Raw genomic sequence first — 23,468 nt, forward strand, 5'->3', positions numbered from 1 at the left:
TCATTATATGCAAAGATAAGATTGATTGTAAATTTAATACTATGCTTTAGCTTTATCATTTTTTTTGGAGGAGTGGATGTCCAAAATGAAAATAACCAAATTAAAGAAGCACTCCACGATGAGAAATACTTGGCCTCTCATCATGAGAGTCAAAATGGTTTTTTTATAGGTATTTACTATACCAAATGAGATATTTGTGATACCAAAATTTTAAGTTGATATTAGGGGTGAAAGTTCGATACGATTTGGATTAGGGCCTAATCCAATCCGATCCGAACAAAATTTGGATTTCAGTTTTCCAATCTGAATCCAAACCAATTAGAGTTTGAATCTAATTCAATCCAATCTGAATTTTCATACTCTAAATTGGATTCGATTCGAAAATCCGATTTTTTAGAACTCTAGTTTTTTGATGAAATAAATTAAGCACAATAGCAGCCTAGTAGTTTTAGGAACGAGGAATTAGGGGTTTAGGGGAACATTTGAAGTGCTACGCCTACTAGGGTATGGACTATGTTTTTTTTATATAAAAATATCATTTAAGCACTTAAGTCCAATACAATACATATTACTATTCGGTTATATTGGATTTTTTGGATCCAATTAACCTCGATTCAATCCGATTCGAAAATCCAATTTTCTTGAAAAATCTCAATCCGATCCAAATTGCAAATTTGGATTGGATTGAATTTTGGATTTTATCCGAATAACTTTCTCTCGAATAACTTTCACCCCTAGTTGATACCAAATTTCTGTACTAAAATAGATATTAGTGATACCAAAGTTCAAAGTTGATACCAAAGTTCATTTACACTAGGTATCGAAATAAGAGATATTTTGGTACTGATATCTATTTTACTGAACTTTGATATAAGTTGGTACCAAACTTCAGCGTCTTTTTTTTGTCTTTTCGTACGAAATGTCAAGCGTGCCCCTATGAGAGACCATTTTGACCTCTCACGATGAGTGGCCAATAAGACAATGCTCCTCCACGATACCTTTGGTCTGAATTATATTGATTATTACGTTGATATACTATTATTGTTATGTGTGCTGTCGTAAAATCAAGTCATGTCTACCAAGCTTATATAAGTACTCTTAGATGAATGGAACATTAGAAATGGTCTAGATTCTTTTGAATAGAATGCATCTATCCCTTTTATTTTTACATCCAACCCTAGCTTATGAGGCTATCACTCCTGATTAATTCATGTTTGATGGTTCTTGTAGTTGCTGAGAGGACTTTATGATAAAGATGTTATCGATGTTTGTACCTACAATTTAGGTAAGAATAAAGGAGTGAAATATAGTAAGCCATTTCATCTTTCACTAAATGCCTCTTAATCATCTAAATACATTTAGTTATTGACTTAATATAATTTTGATGATGACAAATTAAAATAATCTTTCACTTAAAGATGTTACCGAGGTTTTGATGATGACAAATTAATTAGGTTTTATGAGTTTTGTGTGTGTAAAGTTTATTTATTACTAATGGTGTCTAATGAAGGAATTAAAGTTCCTAGTGGAGATTTTAAGAAGAGAAGAAGTATGTAACTAATTATTAATCTAAAAAAAACGGAGGAAGTATCTAAATTTCATAACTATTAAGCAAAAGTTAACTATGAATCAGAAAACCATAACTAAGAGCCAAAAATATGTAACTAATTATTAAAATTTCTTAACTAATTGAAAAATTATAACTATAACTTGAAATAGACAAAAAAAAAAGTAAATCTAAATCTCAATTTAATTTGAGCATAATCAATTACACAGTCGTTGAACACAAACAACATGAAAAACACCACAATGAGCTCATAATTAATCTAAAAATAAAACTCGCAAAATCAAATTCACCACCAAACACTCAATTTTCATTCACTAAACAACAATTAACTAAAAATCCAACTAAATCAATAAATTAATCACGAAAATCAGCATGCATATTCTTCGCACATCAAAATGTAGTACAAAAATCAGCTAAAACAAGTCTAAAATCAAAATCATAAATCATCAACAACACATAAATTAAAACTTAAACAACGAAAAAAAAAGTAAGCGAATTGAGTTCACACCTAGACGAATTCCGGGATTAAGAGATTCTCTATCCGCCATGAATACTAAAAAGAGAAGAGGAGAGAGAAAGTGAAGCTTCGATCCGAAGCCACGAGTGCGATCGAAGTGAAGCACAAAGAAGATGAAGAAGAAGAATGTTGGTAGGTTGAGGCGGAGAGAGAAAGTCATAGGATTTATCATCTCGGTGTCGCGCCTGCATCTCTTTCCTCCAGCTCAATGTTAAATTCGGGCGGTCTCACGTTAGTGTTAACGTGAGACAGTCATTTAAAAGACTTTGCGATAATTTAGAGGATACTCAATAAAGATAAGTCATTAATTAAGGGTTTGTTTACATTCTTTTCAATTAATTTTTACTTAATTTTAAAATAAAGTTTTAAAAAGTTAACAAAATTTAAAGTAACTTAATAAAGATAAGTTGAAGGGAGCCGAATTCAATAATCTCATTGGGTGAACGAGAATCATGTAGGAGTCCAATGGTTGGAGCTCCCACCTCCCAACCTCATGCCCGGGAGTTCGACTCTCATAGTCTCATCAACCCCATATTTGAGGCGTTTGTGTGGATATTTGCTTCTAGGTATAAATCCCCAAGTTTTAGTCTATGGAAGTTTCTTTATGGATTGAAATTCCCTTCTTACTCCTAACTCATGAGGGTTGAATTTGCTTGGACCAATAAATTAGCTAATTAAAAAAATGGGTGAGAGTTCTCCCTTTTATCATATTATACTATGGTTTTCTTATACTAGTTTGAGATAATACATTATACATTAAGATAATGCTAGCTAGTATGAAGGAATCAGAATAAAGTTATTCTACTATTGCATATTAAATGACATAAGTTAAAATATGATCGATCATTTACCTACTAGTACTACTAAAAGAAAAACTACGCATAATGCATGATAGTCTCTTTGAAAAAACATTTGTCTCATTTTCTTTTTGATATTTTTTAAAAGGAATAAGTTCTTCTATAAAAGATCCATTTTTTAAACTGAAATCTCAACTCATATTCCTAAATTATATTAGATGATCTAATTTCGATAATATTTAGATTAGATTCAAAGATTTTAATTACATACTATGTAAATTAAATCCAGAAACTAAAAATAAAACATTTATCTCTTGTATTCCTTCGTTATTTTTTTCTTTCTATTTTTTTCTTATAGTTTCCAAGAATGAATTTTGAGCATAATTTTCTCTTATTATACATTAGTATAAGCTAAAAAAAGAAAAGTGCTTATATAAAAGTACGATTATAGACAAAACGATATAATAATTTGTATAACATATCATGAGTTGACTCCAAAAGAAAATGAATTTTGAGCTATATTCGGCCATACATTAATCTATTATTACGTCGTTCCTTAATTAACACATGCAACAGAATTTCCAATTTTTTTTTTCAAACTAGCATATGATTCACAAAGCACTTATATGTTCTTAAAGCCAGGAGTACACCTGGCTATATTATTCACGTCAAAGATGAGATGACTCCATCATGCATAAATCGTATAAGTAACCGGGGATATATTAAAAGACGTTCCTAAATAAAGAATGATGTCATGTGGCGCTCTTTTTAAGGTCATTTTACTCCATAATTCGACTTGCGTGGACCCGGTTCACACTAAAAATAGTATGGACCAGGCCCAGGCACGTGACCCGTTATATCACTTTAACATACATTATATCATTTTAACATACACTATATCATTATAACATACACTATATCACTTTAACACACCCTATATCACTTTAGCATACACTATATCACTTTAACATACACTATATCATTGTGACATACACTATATCATTTTAACACACACTATATCACTTTAACACACCCTATATCACTTTAACATACCTTATATCACTTTAACATACACTATATCATTGTAACATACACTATATCATTTTAACACACACTATATCACTTTAACATACACTATATCACTTTAACATACACTATATCACTATAACATACACTATATCACTTTAACATACACTATATCACTGTAACATACACTATATCATTTTAACATACACTATATCACTGTAACATACACTATATCATTTTAACATACACTATATCATTTTAACATACACTATATCATATCAATATACACTATCATAAACTCAGGTGATATGGATCGGGTGCACACTAATTAGTGTGCACCGGGTTCATATTAGTTTTTTTATTTAGGGCCTGTTCTCTTCGGCATAAAACAGCTGAACTGAACTGAACTTATTGGAGCTGAACTGAACTGAACTTATCAGAGCTGAACTGAACTGAACTGAACTTATCAGAGTTGAACTGAACTGAACTAAACTGAACTGAACTGAATTGAATTTAATTGAATTGAATTGAATTGAAATAAACTGAATGTAATAAATATATAAATAATATTTTAAAAAAGAATAAGATGAATATTAAATAATAATTATAAAGATAAGTAATAATAATGAATAATAATAGTATTTTGGATATTTTTAAATGATAGTTATAAATATATAATATTAATAATCATAAATTAATAATAATAATAATTAATGATAATAATGATAATTAATAATAATTATTTTATATTATTTGTATTAATATATTAATACTTGATGATGATATATAATAACAATAATATCTAAGAAGTAAATTAATATTAATATTACTATTTTAATAATTAGATTTAATAATATAAAAATATTTAGTAATAAAAATAATGATTGGGTTGGACCGCAAAAATTACATCATAAACCGTCTTGACGCGATTTGATTGGTTTATGGGCTAAAAAAAGTGGGTTTATTTGTGCTTTGACCTAAATCATGTTCCTCCTAATAATAATAGTAATAATAATGAGTAAAGCTATAATAAACAAAATAATATATAGAAACAACAACAACAATAATAATAATAATAATAATAATACTTAATAGTAATGATATATATTTAAATATTAATAATAATCATAATAATAATAATAATAATAATAATAATAAGAGTAATTAGTAAAATAAATTATACCAACATAATAATAATATTTAACAAAATAATTATAAAAGAATGGAGCTGAACTGAACTGAACTGATCTGAACTGAACTGATCTGAACTGAACTTATTGGAGCTGAACTGAACTAAACTTATTGGAGCTGAACTGAACTGAACTGAACTGAAAATAAGCTGGGGAGAACAGGCCCTTACTCCATGTAATCCACATTCAACAAAAAAAAAATTAGAAATTACATAATGTATGATTCGATCCGTGACTTCAAGTTTATATGCTAAAATTTTAACTAGATCTTTATTGTTATCATATCTAAGTATAATTGATAGGAATATATCTTTAGAGGGAAGTTTCCCTATATTTGTTATTCTATGTATAGAGGTTTCCTTATGTGTATACATATATATATAGTGTAAATCATTAATGAGAAGGCAACAATTTTACCCTAATCTTATTCTTAACATGGTATCGGAGCCCTAATCAAATTTTTTTTCTCTCTCGGCCGTCTTCTTCATGATAGGCGACAAAGCTTCCGGTGACTCTTCTTCACCAAAACTTGATATCACTAGCCCCTTTTCTCTTAGCCATGGTGATCGCCCTGGTGACTATATCACACCCACTCGTCTTCGCCAAGATAATTATGATGATTGGGCTGGAGATTTACAACTTGCGCTTCAAGCTCGACGAAAAATGGCCTTTCTCGACGGCACCATTACCGGCCCGTTAAGAATAAGATTAGGGTAAAATTGTTGCCTTCTCATTAATGATTTACACCATATATATATGTATACACATAAGGAAACCTCTATACATAGAATAACAAATATAGGGAAACTTCCCTCTAAAGATATATTCCTATCAATAATATTAATAAATAAAAATTTTCCTTACTCGAAACTTAGCCCGAACCTAATAACTAGTTTATTCCTAAATTCAAATAAGAAGTAATAAATTTGTGTCCATTTCCTCCTTTATTTTCTTGTTTCTTTCTCTCACATTTGTCGTATTTTTTCCATCTAGCAGAGACTATCACCATTGTTCATCACTCTAGCACTTTTTAGCATCGAAACCCCTTGTTTCTCTTCCAATACTAGTATTAAGTTCATGCTTAATAAAACTTCATATTCCTTTATTGAAGAGTTTTTCTACTCAAATATTACCTTATATTTATTATATATTTCCTCCGTTTCTTAATAAGTGCAACATAGAGAAAGTGGGGGAATACCAAGGAATATAGAGAGAGAAAATTGGGACCACAATAAAGTAGAATAATTCAAGTGATGAAACAAAAAAAGTTGTGGTCCCCTGTTGCTTTTTGGTGGCATATTTGTAATAATATTGAACTTTTTTTACCATTTTGAGTTTGGTTGCACTTATTGTGACTATTCCAAATAAGGGAAATGTTGCACTTATTAAGAAACGGAGGTAGTATTAGATTTAATATCTTTTTTTGTAAGATAACGACATTTTTTTGGAGATTTTTTGTTACTATAACTTAATTCTTTGATGGAAGTAGTTTATTGTTTCGTAAATATTAGTTCTTCGTCTATAACCTACTACTCCCTCAGTCCCACATTAATTGCAACATATACCCTTCTCCACGAAATTTTAGGAAGTATGTAAGGTAGAGAATGAAACTTATTTTTTATTGTTCAAGTTGAATTGATTGAAGATAGTGGGTATTTTTATATTATGGATAAATTATGTGGGTCCTTTAATAGAGGTTCGTGCATGAAAGATGTTAATATTTTAGTTTTATCATTTCCAATAAAGAAGTGAGGTATACATATAGTTTTAGAGTGAGAAATAATTAAAAAAAATAGTGGATTCATGCTTAATATATCAGCGTTGCAATTAATAGGGGACAACCAGATATGAAAAGTGTTATGATTAATATGGGAGGAATATTGTATATTAATCTAAGTTTAATTTTACATCAAAACTACAACATATTAATAAATCCCTTATGAAAACGAGGTGAAAGAGTGAGCACATAGCAAAGTTGCATATATATTTTTTTTTGATCCATATGAGTCACGAAGGCGGTACAAAGTACAAAGAAGAGGAGGGAGGATTCGAACCTTTGACATCAATCTTAACCACTAGGCCAAGACATCCTTACTTATTAGTAAAGTTGCATATGCTACAACGTGAAGATATACTATTTTTACCAAGTGACAATGTTGAACTATGCTAAGTCAAATAGTGACTCGGTCGATTAGTACCCTAACCGTGATTATAACCAATATCTTTATTTTACAACGTATCAAATAAAAATATTTGCTATGTGGAAAGTATCTAAATAGGTATATATCTCTATTATATAAACCAAGGGAGGAGGTGTGGTGTCCTCTTTTGAAGTGACTAAAATACCCTTAATGATCTAATTAATGGGATGAAAAAAATTACAAAAGTAAATCATTTAAAAAATCTCATTCCAACTTGCCATTTAAAACAAGTTTAAAATGGTATATGCATCAAATACTTCAATCAAAAATTAAATGGACAAAATCTTTATACCTTATAAAAAAGATGGCATACATAACGTCCACATGAAAAGTCTGAACATTCACTACCTTTGATATTCTTTAATTCAGTTAAACCAACTCATTATTTTTGTTCTTTCTGTTCAATATTCATTCACAAAAAATTAATGTTAACAATCACTCACAACCTTTTTATTTTTTTACATTAGCGAATTAATATATCTAAATTCATCTAACTGTTGAATTTTTCACATTTAAGTTTAATCATAAATAAAGTACGAATGGAGTATCTAATAAAATAACAAAATTTGAAATTAACGCACGCATCGCGTGCATATGAAGGCTAGTAGTTGTTATAAAAGGAAGGATGGCGGGTGAAACCCGTGAAATTTGAGAATATTAATTTGATTCAAAGAAAAGAATGAATGAACAGAAAATCAGTCAATAAGGGCAGTGAAGCCAATCTACATGTGAATGAGAGAAACCATTCCTATTTCCTATTAGTGGAGTTTAAAATTGAGAGTTTTGGAAGTAGAATTGCCAACTTCTATAACATGGGATGGGATGATTATATTATCATCATCTATGGATCACGGGTCTTACTCTTGCATGTTTTGTACCTTCTTTATATATGAAAATTTAGTCATAAGGAATTAGGGTTGGCTCAAGTGGTGAGCTTTCCCATTTTTTCTAATAAGGTGTAGAGTTCAATTTCTATCTCAAGTATTTGCTTGGGATTTTAGGGGAAGGGGATTGGGGGAGGGAGGTGTCTGGCTTGTAACAGGCCTTTGGGTGGGGGCCTTGTACGAGAGCAATTTAGAAGAATTCTTCTTACCAATTTTTTTAAAAAATATGAAAATTTAGTTGTAGTCTTGTAGATTATTGTATATTCATCTGCCTTGTAATACTAATAATCTAATGCCAGTTGACATAAATCATCTTTTAGGTGATGCAATCCTGAGAAACTATAAGAATCCTAATTTGATTTTGGGTTCACCATATAATTCACTGATCAATCATGTTGTGACTTGCAATTAAAAAGTAATAATAACAATTAGGATTATACAAAGGTAAATCAATCAAGAGTGTTTCTAATTTTGTTGTATTCAAAAATAACATCATTTGATAGAAAAATTTAAAACGCCAGAAGTACTCTGGGCTAATAGAACCACAAAAAAGGGGAACCAAGTGGGCTAGGAAGTAGAGCTCACCTAAGCAGGAAAAGATCTTTACAGAGGGGACCGGTGAGGGAGTGGGAAGAAAAGAGAGGGAATAATGGTTTAGTCTCTTCCTCCTCTAAACTCTCATTTCCAATCGATCCACCAATTGTCGAATTAGAATTAACGCTTGGCCTTGAATGGGCTGGAAATTCTCGTATTCTCTATGTACATGTTCCTATGGCTCGGATGAGTATTCTTGTTTATATCGTTACGGTACCTTCTCTTTTATTCAATTGATAGAAAGAAGTCCTGCAGGTTTGATATAAGGAAACAAAATATTCAGAAAAATTGTTGAATGAGAAAATATGATTAGTTACAATTTTTTATTGAGGATATTGAGTTGTTTTCAAAATAAAACTTCTATTCTCTCTTTTTCTAACTTCCTCTCTTTTATTACCCTAGTCCCTATATTTATTCAAACTTAATAGAAAACTCTATAGTTTACCCTTATTATAAGATGGTATCTTACCCTAGTTATGAGATAGTAACATTTTAAATCCAACAAAATCCAATATCTTTATATACATTCATCAATCACCTAAAACAACTAATACCCAAATTCGGTTTGTAGTCCTTTTCCATTTACCCCTATTATGAAACCAATGAACATATCCCAATCTCACAACTAAATTCTACAAGACTACAATAACCTAAAAGCTAAAAAAAGGGTTAAATCTCAATTTCCAAAATAACAAAAATAAAAGCCAATAAGAAAATTATTACTCTCGTAGAAAACACCAACAAATTGGCTGGTAATGCATGCATAGCATGCTAAGGAAATACCCCAACATAATGCTGGAAGTAAGCATCGAACCAGCAGGGGCCAAGGGGGCTCTATCCACTTGAGCTAACTCCTATATCCTTTCCCTCCTATAAGCTATATCTATTAGTTTATGCATTTATTTGGAGATTGTCGATATATTAATTTAACCCTTAATACTTCTAATTATCAATAATCTTAAAAATTACAAAAAGTTAATATTTAAATAGTACAAATTTAATAAGATTTTACATGAATACGGTCCAAAGTCCGTTTTTAAGAATAAAGAGACGTACACGTGATGATGATGTATTCCTCCTAAAATCCCTCACTTACTTTCTCTCTCCTCTATAAAATCAGCACAAACCATGCCAACTCTTTGTCACATTTCATTGTTTTCCTCTCATTCTCTCCTCTGCTTTCTTCTTTCTTGTCAAATTTCACTCCTAAAACCCACGAAATTCCTGCTTCTTTGGAAATATAATATACATTTCCCAAAAAAAAAGAAATTAATTCCAGAAAAAAACTAATTAATAAAATTAATTAAGAGTAAAAATGAGGAGGGCGATAATTAGCGCCACCAGAAGTGGTGGCTCAAGGCGTTTTGTTGCATCTCAGGCGACGGCAAAAGCTGACGTCACCTCGCCGGAAAATGACGTCATCTCGACTCCTAAGATGCCGGCTTTCGAATACTCTCCGCCGCCGTATACTGGGCCTTCGGCTACCGAGATCCTTAACAAGCGCAAGGAGTTTCTTAGCCCTTCGATGTTTACCTTTTTTAATAATCCTGTAAGTTTTTTTAAAATTAGTGAGGGAATTTTAGTTTTGAAACTAATTTTTTTGATCATCACTAACTTTTCTTTTTGTTGGTTAAGTTGTGGTTTATAATTTTTTCGTAAGGAATTACTAGCAACATTTGATTGTTATTATCTGTGAGAGGTAAAATTAAAACATTCAATTGCTGATGGTAATTTGTTAAGGAGAGAGGAGAAAAAATTAATGCATGCATGTGGTTCTAAGTTTTTTATTATTAAGTGATTATCACTATTTTGATTCATTTTAGGAGTATGTTATATTTTAGAGTAGTGTTATTCCGACACTTTTATTTACTTAAAAAAAGAGGACGACATGTTACTTTACCTAGATATTTCATTTTTAAACTAAAAACTTAACTTCATTTTATAGAATAATCGAGTCGGATATTTGAACATCTGTATCTGAGTAGACCCTCAATTTATGTCTGAATAATATAGTGTTATAGTATACTCTCTCCGTTTCAAATTATAAGGCATGTAAACCACTTTTACGCATATTAAGAATTTAGTTAGATTTGCATAGGTAATAAGAATTGACATTAAATATTGTGTTGATAATAGAAAATAGCCTATAATCTTATCTTGATAGTATAAAATTGTATTTAATTTTATATTGGTAATGTAAAACGCCTTATATTGTGAAACAAAATTTTTTAGCTTAAATGCCTTATAATTTGAAACAGAGGGAGTATGCTAGTAAATTATGTTATAGTATATGCTAGTAAATGATTTTCTATTGGTTTTGTTTTTAAGTTATACTTTCATATGTGTATATGTGTATGATGTACGACTTTGATTATTAATATCTTTAATTATTTAGTAATGAAAATTTTGAAATGTGCGTATTTTGATAATATACATTAAGATAATCTAACAAGTAATAACATTGTATGTGTAACTATAATACTTCCTCCGTCATCTTTTAATTGCGATATTTTGACTTTTCTGTTCGTAAATCATAATAATCTATATACAAGGATAGATATACTCATATGATATCTTATTTGATAAAATTATGCGTCGATAAGTATGAAAATGTAATATTGTAATTAAAAGAGAACGGAGAAAGTATTTATTTTTATATATTAGCAAAATGATTCAGATCGAAGATAGTGTAAAAATCATAATAATGCAATAGAACAAGATTCTAGAAGTATGAGTCATTATATTATTATATTGAATGCAATTTGTATGCATTATTATTTCCTTTGATTGTGATCCTATCTCAATCATTAATCAATACGTAGAGATTCCATAGAAATTGAACTTCTTTGAGATTACGCTAGTGAGTCAGCATCGTTAATGATTAGTGATTTGGATATTAAATTACTTTAAGTTATCTTAAGAGATTACGAGTCTCAAACTAGTAATCTAGTATTACTACTTCAAGTTCAAAATGTATTAATCATTTTTTGATCTTGTGATACTTCCTTCGTTCCCAATTGTTTATATGCTCCATTGTAACTTGGTTATATTTTTAAATTTTAACTTGGTAGAGTTGATAAAAGACAAAATGGTGGGACCAAATATAGTGAATCCGAAAGTAAAGTGGTGGTCCCGGGTCCGTGTTAGTTTCAATCATATCTATTTTCACTCTTTTTGTAATATTATACTTCGTCCGTTCCATAATAAGTGAAACACTACTCTAAAAAAGCTCTCACATAAAAAAGAGAAGTGTTTCACTTATTATGGAACGGAGGAAGTATGTTCATAAATGGCGCAACTTATCGTCCCTCCTAAATTATGTGCTGAGAGCAAATAATGGTTGATCTTAGAGCAAATAATGGTTGATGTATATTGCGAGGGAATGATTGCTTAAAGTAGAATTAGAATTTTGATTGTTAGGTGGTTATGGTTGTGCTTTCCTTTTTAGATTGACAATATCAATAATTGGCAAGTGATCGATCGCTTTGAATCTAGTCGCTTTACTTGCTTATTCATAAGCAAATATTGATTGTAATTGTTGACTAATGTAAGAAAAATATTCGACCTGTTTCAATGTGTATCTTCAAATTATTTGTATGTGATCAAATCTAAAGTGGGCCAAAAGTGTGTCTTGGAGACTACAAAAAACGTTGGAGTAACTAATAAAGTTCTTTTTAGCTTTTATGAAATATGGGGTGATGTATCTAATGATTTTTTGTATTAATGTGTTTGTATTTTTGTGGGGTGGCAGCTGAACGTGGTAGATGGGAGGAAGCAATATCTGTATGATGATAAAGGGAGAAGATATTTGGATGCATTTGGGGGGATCGCTACTGTGTGCTGCGGTCATTGCCACCCCGATGTGGTCGAGGCCATCGTCAAGCAAACGCAGCGTTTACAGCACTCAACTATCTTGTACTTAAACCCTGCAGTTGCTGATTTTGCTGAGGCTTTGGCCTCCAAAATGCCTGGTGATCTCAAAGTATGTCATCTCCTTTTCATTTTTGTCTTTTCTTGTTTGGTGTTAGTCCACTTGTTGGTTTTAGACTTTACTGGAGTACATTTGATGATTAAAAAGAAAGTGGCTTTTTTCTTAAACTATTATTACTTCATTTACTAGTAGTTTTTTTTTCTGATAATTCTTCATTTACTAGTTCTTACTTGGTTGTTACATGTATGCAAAAGTTTTGCTGTGAATGTTTGCTTTAAGATGAGATGTGATAAAGCATGTAGCAAAGCTGCCTTTTAGTTTGATGGCCATCATTGATATATTCTGTTGGTGCAACTCTTTTTGCAATGAATTTGTATTTTATTCTTCATATTTCTTTTTGTTATTTTGGGAGGGCATATAGGCAGGTGTGGAAGAGCAATTCAGTACTGCCTCCATGCTCCATCCAGAGTCAATTTTCACATCCCTATTACGGATAACTACAGATCCATAATATCAATAAATACCCCTTATGATATGTCTCATGTCCATCCTCTCTCCATTGTTCTTTTAGATGATGGATGTGTGGAAATCAAATAACAATCTATGTTCACTCTAGGATTTTGAGTTAACTCCCTTTGTCACTTATAAACCTAACATTTCCATATTTTGTGGAGATTAAGGAGAATTGTTATAGGGATTGATCCCCGCCACCCCACTTTATATAGGCTAATGGGTCAGCAATTATTGAGGCTTTCAGCCTTACCCCTAGAGTGGCAGAGAGATTTACGACTTTATGGATTTATAATGAAGCGTCCATTGGAAAAGAGGAACAGTAAAGGTGGTAGTGACTACCTCCTATGTGGACTCAGTATCACTTTGGCTTCTTTCCTAGTTTTCATCTCATATTTTCTTTTTGTTGGCGTATATACTATGTGAACAGTTTTCCTTGTTTTTCTAAGCTCCAACAAACTTTTTCATGATGTTTAAACTAATTTGAACGCTACGTGGTCCCATCTAGGATTTTTTTGGGCTCTTAACTTATGGTTTTGCTTTACGTGCTGCAGGTTGTGTTCTTCACAAACTCCGGAACGGAAGCAAATGAGTTAGCCTTAATGATGGCAAGGCTGTACACTGGGTGCCAGGATGTTATCTCTATAAGGAATGCTTACCATGGAAATGCTGCTGGAACTATGGGTGCAACTGCTCAGTGCAATTGGAAGTTCAATGTTACTCAGGTATATAAGGCTCATCTGCTACCTTAAATCGCTAAAAAGATCGCCCATATTCGACTTTCTGAGTCACTTTTATTATTTTGTCTTGGTTCTATGTGACGGCAACTCAAGTTCTTGACTTTTGACTTGCCAAGATAGTAGTAGGGATTCAATTTTCCTTAGATGATCTTGGTACAAATAGTCGTTGATAATCAAACTCTCACTTTCTAAGATTGACCCGTTGAAGATAGTATTGAAACTTCTAAGTTTTCCTGCGCTGCTCTGTTTGTTGAATTGCACTAAGTCAACATGCTAGATTGCTGTTGTTGATAGTGTTCAAACTTCAAAGTCTCTTGTTTACTATTTCTTTAGGTGTCAAAGGCATAATTTCTTTGGCTAATACCTGAATTTGTGACAGAACGGGGTACATCATGCCATGAATCCTGACCCTTATAGAGGTCTGTTTGGAGCAGATGGAGAGATGTATGCAAAAGATGTTCAGGATATTATCCAATTTGGAACATCTGGTCATGTTGCGGGATTCATCTGTGAAGCCATTCAGGTCGATATAATAATATAAGCACATGCATTGTGTTGTTGATTTTTGGCATTTTCATCTGCCATATTCTGATCGTTTTTATTTGTTCCCCAGGGAGTTGGAGGAATCATAGAATTGGCCCCTGGATATCTTTCTTCTGTGTATGATTTTGTAAAGAAAGCTGGAGGGCTTTTCATAGCTGATGAAGTTCAAGCTGGATTTGCTCGCACTGGAAGCCACTTTTGGGGTTTTGAGGCTCATGGAGTTGTCCCTGATATTGTGACCATGGCAAAGGTGGGTAGTCTTCTCACTGTTCTACAATATGTCTGCTGCGTAGACTTCTGTATTGACCAATAATAAGGTGTTCTTGCTTATATGTGCCAATGTTTGACTAATAATAAGGTGTTCTCGCTTATATGTGCCTAAGTTAATCATGTGTTATACTTGCATCTTCCAAATCATTTGATGTATGATGCAAAAGTAATTGGGAGACTTGATATTGTACTTGCTACGGATATATCGTTGCAACTAGAATGGATCGTGAAGATTGAAATGTTTAACATCTGAATTTATCCAAACGAGTATTTTTTAGAAGTACAGGTCGGATCTTGTTGTTTTGTCGATTGAAGAATACCTAAAATTCTCCATTTGGGACTAAATTAAAAAAGATTTCTAACTTAATTCATGCCTCACATATTTGGGTTTTGATGTCTCAGGGTATTGGGAATGGCATTCCCCTTGGTGCTGTAGTAACCACTCCGGAGATCGCAAGTGTCTTAACTCGTCGAAGTTATTTCAACACCTTTGGTGGAAATCCTGTATGCACTGCAGCAGGACATGCTGTTCTCAGAGTGATTGAAAAAGAAAAGCTTCAGGAAAATGCTCACGTTGTGGGTACTCATCTCAAAAAGCGACTCACCGCTCTGATGGACAAATTTGATTGTAGGTTACATATCTCCAATCTAAAAGAAACATATTTTTCAGATTATCTCTGTGTGAGTGTTTGGTTGGGAGGATATTGCAAGTAAATGCCATTTCCCTTTTTCTTGTGTTTGGTTAGTGTAGGAAAATAGATTTCCTATTGGTGGTGGAGAACTATTTTACAACTTGAAGCTATGATTGTTTTTTCTATTGGAAGATATTTTTCATGAAAAAACATTTTTCATTGTAAGAGTTTTCTGGTCAAACCAAACAGAGCCTGAATGCTGCTTACTGATGTTGATTGCAGTAATTGGTGATGTGAGGGGAAGAGGATTGATGCTGGGGGTAGAACTTGTTACAGATCGCGAAAAGAAAACTCCGGCAAAGGCTGAGATCCTTCATGTGATGGACCAAATGAAAGGTGAGTTGAGTGTTGTGGATTTTACTTGTGTGCATCTTTTTTTCTTGTGTGCTTTTTGTCTGTTATAAGCTTTTCTATTAACAATATTGCTCCGCCTGAATTGTATAGAAATGGGAGTATTGGTCGGAAAGGGAGGATTTTATGGCAATGTGTTCCGAATCACACCTCCCCTCTGCTTCACCAAAGAGGACGCTGGTAAACTCTGCTCCTTTAATTTTCCTCTAGTTGAAATTTAAACATGAAATGTTTTCTTATATTTATAAAGAACACACCACTGTGGTTGCTGCACACTTGAACGTCTTCTCTTTTCGATGGACCTAAAGAAATTTATGCTTGGTGTTAGATTTATCCAAGAATGACCCAACTCGAAAACCTGGCCATATTGAATTTAAATCTTGAAAGCTTATGAAGAGTTATTAGAAGGCTTGATCAACCCGAAAACCTAAACCTAGCCATATCAACAATCAAGGAGGCTTGATCAACCTGAAAATCTAAACCAACCTTGCCGTACACTTGACCATTAAGATGAAGAGGTTTCACCCTAAATGTGACTAGGAAAATACACTTCAAATCCAATAAATTCAAATTGGCCCGTTTAACAAACCTACTTGACACTCCACCTTTTTGCATTACTCGCTCTGTTTCTTCCATGATTGAAGTTATTCATCACATTGTATCTCTTTGGCTATGTCGCAGATTTCCTCGTGGACGTGATGGATTGTGTAATGGCGAAGATGTGAGGCCATCTAATTGTAAGATGTGAAAATGTGATCCTGTCAGTATCATATGTTCATGTTGTAATTATTCATCGTAATTGATAAAAAGTGTTGTATCTATTGCTCGCTTGTTCATTAGTTTTATAGCATCCATTTAGTCATGGAATTCTCTCCTTTGGTGAACTGGAAATCATATTGACAATGATGAGTCAACATCTCGTTGCCTCTGTATGTTACTGAACAAAAAGTTGCTTTCTTTGTTATTCATCACTATTCATATTTGTTTGTTTCAAAGCATTGCTTGGTGCCTTGATCTGGTGGTAGAGCCGTAGATCTAACCCGTTAGAGGCACTTTGAGGGGTGGAAAATGGAATTCTCTCTTACTCCTACTCTAAGGGGTCTCGCATGTGTAGTTGGGTTTGGTTGATCTATGCGAGGTTGTGGGCTAATAAGAGAATTCTTATTAACCTGATGTATGTATTTTATTTCAAGGGTTTGATAGTAGAGTACTCTTTTATTGTGATAAATGAATTACATCGAGGGTTGATGAGAAAGGATACTAGGGTTGTAGGATTCGTGCAGGAAACACATTTCACAAGCATACCTTCAAAGAGAAATGAATACAATCATAAGTAAGTTCATTCTTTTAGAACCTTTCATTAGACTATAACAGTTCATTTTTACATACAGTTTTAACAACTAATACGAGTAACGATTATAAACAATATAGAATTATTAGTGTTTTTATATAGATTTGGATTTTTTTTTACGTTCATTTTGAGGCAATTTTCGATTTCACGAGAAATGAACAAATGCGGTATTCAGAGGCTTCTCGAGGCAACGCAAATGGTGCCAAGTACCCGCGCAACTTTACAAGTCACTTCGGCTTTTCTAGGAACGTTCCGGGAGAATATATGACCAAGCGCAGATAAGTCCCAATATGTCCCAAAAACAGCCAAAATTAAAGGTACAATACACGCTTTCGGGCTTTCTAGGGGCCCGAGCTTCGAACGCCGCGGGATGCCTCCTAGGGACATGAGAGGTCATTGTAAATGAGTCATGTGGGTTGGAACGAATATATGGATGCATATATGTTCATTTCGAGGCAATTTCGGGTTTCACAAGAAATGAACAAATGGGATGTTCAAAGGTTTTTCGAGGCAACAGAAATGGTGCCAACTGCCAAGGACGCGGGCCGGACAATGTTACAAGTGATGTTGGCACTCCTAAGAACGTTTCGGGGGAAAATTATGACCAGGTCCAGATAAATCCAAAAATGTGCCAAAAACAGGTAAAATTGAACGTATAATACATGCTTTTGGGCTTTCACGGGGTCCGAGCTCGGAACGCACAGGGTGCCTCTTAGGGACATTGTAGGTCATTGGAAATGAGTCAAGTGGCTTGTGATGAATATATGGATGCTTTTACGTTCATTTTGAGGCAATTTTGGGTTTCACGAGAAATGAACAAATGCAGTGTTCATAGGCTTTTCGAGACAATGCAAATGGTGCTAAGTACTCGCGCAACGTTACAAGTTACATCGGCTTTCCTAGAAACATTTCAGGAGAAAATATAACCAGATCCAGAGAAGTCCTAAAATGTCCAAAAAAAAGCCAAAATTAAGGTTATAATACACGCTTTTAGACTTTCCCGAGGCCTGACTTCCGAACGATACAGGATGCATCCTAGGGAAATCGGAGGTCATTAGGAAGGAGTCATGTGGCGTAGAACGAATATGTGGATGTCTTTATGTTCATTTCATGATAATTTTGGGATTCACGAGAAATGAACATATGGGGTGTTTAGAGACTTTTCCAGGCAACAAAAATGGTGCTAAGCACCCGCACAACGCTACAAGTCACATCGTCTTTCCTAGGAACGTATCAGGAGACAATGTGACCAGCCCCGTAGAAATCCAAAAATGTCCCAAAAACAGCCAAAATTGAAGGTCATAATACACGCTTTCAGACTTTCCCAAGGCCCGAGCTACGAACGCCACGGGATGCCTCCTATCGACAAGGGAGGTCATTGGAAAGGAGTCATGTGGTTTGAAACGAATATGTGGATGCTTTTACGTTCATTGCGAGACAACTTTGGGTTTGACGAGAAATGAATAAATGGGTTGTTCAGAGCCTTTTCGAGGCAATGCAAATGGTACCAACCACCCGCGCAACGTTACAAGTCACGTCGGCACTCCTGGGAATGTTTCGGTAGAAAATATGACCAAGCCCGGAGAAGTCCAAAAATGTCCCAAAAACAGCCAAAAATTGAAGGTTATAACACACGCTTTTGGACTTTCTCGGGGTCCGAGCTCCGAACGCCACGGGATGCCTCCTAGGGCCATGGGAGGTTATTGGAAATGAGTCATGTGGCTTGGAACGAATACATAGATGCATTTACGTTCATTTCGAGGCAAATTTAGGTTTCACGAGAAATGAACAAATGGTGTGTAGAGGCTTCTCGAGGATAAACAAATGGTGCCAAGCACCCGCGCTACGTTACAAGTCACATCGGTCTTCCTAGGAACGTTTTAGGAGAAAATATGATCAGGCCCGGAAAATTCCAAAAATGTCCCAAAAACAGCGAAAATATAAGGTTATAATACACGCTTTCGGAATTTCCCGAGGTCCGAGTTCCAAACGCCACGAGATGGCTCCTAAGGAAATTGTAGGTCATTGCAAATGAGTCATGTGGCTTGGAACGAATATGTGGATGCCTTAACGTTCATTTCGAGACAATTTGGATTTCACGAGAAATGAACAGATGAGGTGTTAGGGCTTTTCGAGGCAATGCAAATTGTGCCAAGGACCCTAACAACGTTACAAGTCGTGTCAGCACTCCTAGGAACGTTTCGGGAGAAAATATGACCACACGCAAAGAAGTAAAAAAAATGTCCAAAAACAGCCAAAATTGAAGGTTATAATACACGATTCCGGACTTTCTCGGGGTCAGAGCTCCGAACGCCACGAGATGCCTCATAGGCCCATGAGAGGTTATTAGAAAGGAGTCATGTGCGTGGGAACGAATATATAGATGCATTTACGTTCATTTTGAGACAATTTCAGGTTTCTCAATTAATGAACAAATGGAGTGTTTAGAGGCTTTTCGAGGCAACAGAAATGGTGCCAAGCATCCGCGCAACATTACAAGTCACGTCGGTCTTCCTAAGAATGTTTCGGAAGAAAATATGATCAGGCCCGAAAAAGTGCAAAAATGTCTCAAAAACTGCAAAAATTTAAGGTTATAATACACACTTACAAACTTTTCCGGGGTCCGTGCTCTGAGTGCCACGGGATTCTTCCTAGGGACATGGTAGGTCCTTGGAATGGAGTCATGTGGCTTGGAACGAATATGTAGATGCATTTACGTTCATTTCGAGACAATTTGGATTTCGCGAGAAATGAACAAATTGGGGTGTTAGAGGCTTTTCGAGGCAATGCAAATTGTGCCAAGGACCCGTACAACACTACAAGTCACGTCGGCACTCCTAGGAATGTTTCGGGAGAAAATATGACCAGACCTGGAGAAGTCAAAAAATGACCCAAAAACAACCAAAATTGAAGTCTATAGTACACGCTTTTGAACTTTCCCGAGGCCCCAGCTCTGAACGTCACAGGATGCCTCCTAAGGCCATGGGATGTCATTGGAAAGGAGTCATGTGGCTTGAAACGAATATATGGATGTCTTTATGTTCATTTCGAGGCAATTTTGGGTTTTACGAGAAATGAATAAATGGAGTGTTTAGATGCTTTTCGAGGCAACGCAAATGGCGCCAAGCACACGCGCAACATTACAAGTCATGTCAGCACTCCTAGGAATGTTTCTGGAGAAAATATGACCAAGCCTGAAGAAGTCCAAAAATGTCGCAAAAACAACCAAAATTGAAGGTTATAATACATGCTTTCGGCCTTTTCTCGGACCCAAGTTTCGAATGCCATGGGATTCCTCCTAGGAACATGGAAGGTCATTGGAAAGGAGTCATGTGGCTTGGAACGAATATATGGATGCATTTATGTTCATTGCGAGGTAATTTTGGGGTTCACGATAAATGAACAGATGGGGTATTCAGAGACTTTTCAAGGCAACACAAATGGTGCCAAGCACCCACGCAATGTCACAAGTCACGTCGACTTTCCTAGGAATATTTTAGGAGAAAATATAACCAGGCCCGGGGAAGTCCAAAAATGTCTCTAAAAACTTCCAAAATTGAAGGTTATAAGTAGTAAAAATTAAAGGTGACCCAATCCAATTATAATTTTGCGTAACTAATACTTCCTCTGTTCTTTTTATATTACAACAATGTGTTTGGACACAATTTTTAAGGATTTGGAATAAATGAGTAGCTTAGCATAAAAATAACTCTTTAATAAACTAGAGTAGGAGAAAAATCATCCTTGTACAATTGAGCCAATAGTTAGTTATATAAAGGAAATCACATTATTTGATAAATGTTAGCTAACTATCTTAAATGTGGAGAAAGGCTCCATTGATAACAAAATTGTCCATTAATAACAAAAAATAATTTATTCAAAATTTTAGAAAACAATAATCTGATACAGTAAATATTAAATTTTCTCTCATGAGAAGCTTTTAGAATACAATAGTAATTAATCTTTTTGCTTTTCTTCAACCTAAGATGTATCCTGGCAGTGAGAAGCTTCTATCTAATTGAAAGATGATGGTGCAACCGTGCAAGTAAGGTGCTAACATCATTTATCAATTCATTTTCTAAGAACACTCTATGTCTCTATAGTCTATACTCAAAGGTTCTTTTGGCTGAGAGTTTGGAGAAACATAAATTGAAGCCCAATTAAGAAGAAAGAGTAGAAGAAAGTTAACAACATTTAATTAAGCTGAAGAAGTTAATCAAAGCTAAGGGTGAATAGCACACACGGTTGAATAAAAATCAGATCATAAATCCATCGTTCGGTGTAACAAGGAGGTCACGACTTCGTATCTTACCCACTCTTACTATCTAAAGTAGAATATTTAGCGTTGTGTATAACGGGACCTATGTTGCATACTTGCATCCATATTGCAACCCCTTAAGATTACTCCAACCATCGCTTTAAACTTTTGGTTGAGTTGGTTCTTTGACGACATAAATGTTATAAAGCCAAAGGGAGTAACTAGTGAGGGATAGCAAGAGCTGCTCAGTAAAACGCACAGCCTCACTGATGCTGTCTTGGTCACATATAAAATTGACTTCTACAAGCAAATATTTCAACAAAGTCTTTTATTCTTTTTCGCAAATTAATAATAAGTTCTCAAAATATACAATGTATTATTTTATTGAATTAAAAAGCACAAAAATACTGAAAAACACCAGGATACAAATTTGTCTTGCATTCTTGTAGGTCACTCATGCACACTTCTCAAATGTGTTGGAGGAGACAAAAAAGAATGGGTAGGATATGATGGCATCCTCTATTTTGAACATAATTTTTGTAATTTTTGCTTTATCTCAAGCTCGTTTTTATATGATGCTCATCAAACCCACCTTTCTTTGTTACAAAAAAAGGGACATATCCTGAACTTAATTAACTTAATATCTCTCAAGTGGAGTACTAAATTGTACCTTCATAATTTTAATATGTTTAACTGCTACTACTTATTCCTCATTGCTATTCATTGGTGTAATTTTTTGGGAAAAAAAAAGAATTGATCTTACGGAATCTCTATTATATGTGGCAATACACTGGAGACACTAAAAAATAGAAAGGAAAAAAAATGAGATAATTAACTGCTTCATTTAAATAAAAAAAGGGGGAAAGGGGATACCACATTTAAACTGAACAACAGTTTTTTGAAAAAATAAAATACAAATATAATTCTTCTATGCTTTCGCACGCATTGCGTGCATATAAGAATAATATAGTATTATATTAAGCCAAGACTCCTCCAGATTTACAATATATCGAGAAAAAAAATGAAAAATAATATGCATAACCCTAAAAATGAAAATATTGAACTAAAAGTAAACATTAATAAATCACTCGATGTGTAACTTGTCATAAAATTCTAAACTAATACTTTAACCCCTAGAGTGTTGCATTAGTCGAACCGATTGTAAATAAGATGTGAGCACATATATTAAGCTACCAAAATATAGTTGAAACATCTCTTTCAGTCTTATAATAATAATAATAATTATTATTATACTTAACTAAATTAAACTTCCAAAAAGTTAAAACATAAATAATAATGTATTAATAAGCTGCAAAATCCTAGACTCAACTATCAACTATGAAATTATTCATCATAACTAAATACAACCATATATTATCCATGGAACATTGAATGTTCTATGAAATTATTAAGAATTCTATGGAATATGGAGTATTAGTTTCTACATATATGAAGAATAATTCATAGGATTTTTTTTACTTCCATCGGTCATATTTGTTGAGAGCTTCCAAAGTAGAGCCACCATTCATACATAATAATAATAATTATTATACTTAACTAAATAAAAACTTCCAAAAAGCTAAACATAAGTAATAATGTATTTATAAGCTGCAAAATCCTAGACTCAACTATGAAATTATTCATCATAACTAAATATAACCATATATTATCCATGGAACATTGAATTCTCTATGAAATAAGAGTTCTGTAAAATACGGAGTGTTGGTTTGTACATGTGTAGAGAAGAATTCATAGGATTTTTTTTACTTCCATCGGCCATATTTGTTGAGAGCTTCCAAAGTAGAGCCACCATTCAAACATAATAATAATTATTATACTTAACTAAATAAAAACTTCCAAAAAGCTAAACATAAGTTAATAAGCTGCAAAATCCTAGACTCAACTATGAAATAATTCATCATAACTAAATACAACCATATATTATATCCTAATCTAGAGAATAATGCAGCAACAAAAATCAAGAAATAATTAAGATCCAAAAAGTAAAATAAAAAAAGTGACTAGTAATTAAGTAATTAAACAGCC

General features: G+C 33.5%; 1 protein-coding gene across 1 annotated transcript; it reads left to right on the forward strand.

Annotated features, from left to right (window-relative positions):
• The first annotated feature begins 9,899 nt into the window (after positions 1 to 9,899).
• Positions 9,900 to 16,795, forward strand: LOC104898212 (alanine--glyoxylate aminotransferase 2 homolog 3, mitochondrial). Its single transcript, XM_010685258.4, has 9 exons — positions 9,900 to 10,325; positions 12,528 to 12,758; positions 13,772 to 13,942; positions 14,337 to 14,480; positions 14,571 to 14,750; positions 15,173 to 15,398; positions 15,685 to 15,798; positions 15,907 to 15,993; positions 16,495 to 16,795. Exons 1-9 carry the CDS (start codon positions 10,092 to 10,094, stop codon positions 16,536 to 16,538), a joined length of 1,431 nt encoding a protein of 476 aa, XP_010683560.2. The 5' UTR covers positions 9,900 to 10,091; the 3' UTR covers positions 16,539 to 16,795.
• The last annotated feature ends 6,673 nt before the right edge of the window (positions 16,796 to 23,468 follow it).

This window comes from Beta vulgaris, chromosome 7 (genome assembly GCF_026745355.1).
Source record: "Beta vulgaris subsp. vulgaris cultivar EL10 chromosome 7, EL10.2, whole genome shotgun sequence".
NCBI lineage: Eukaryota > Viridiplantae > Streptophyta > Magnoliopsida > Caryophyllales > Amaranthaceae > Beta > Beta vulgaris.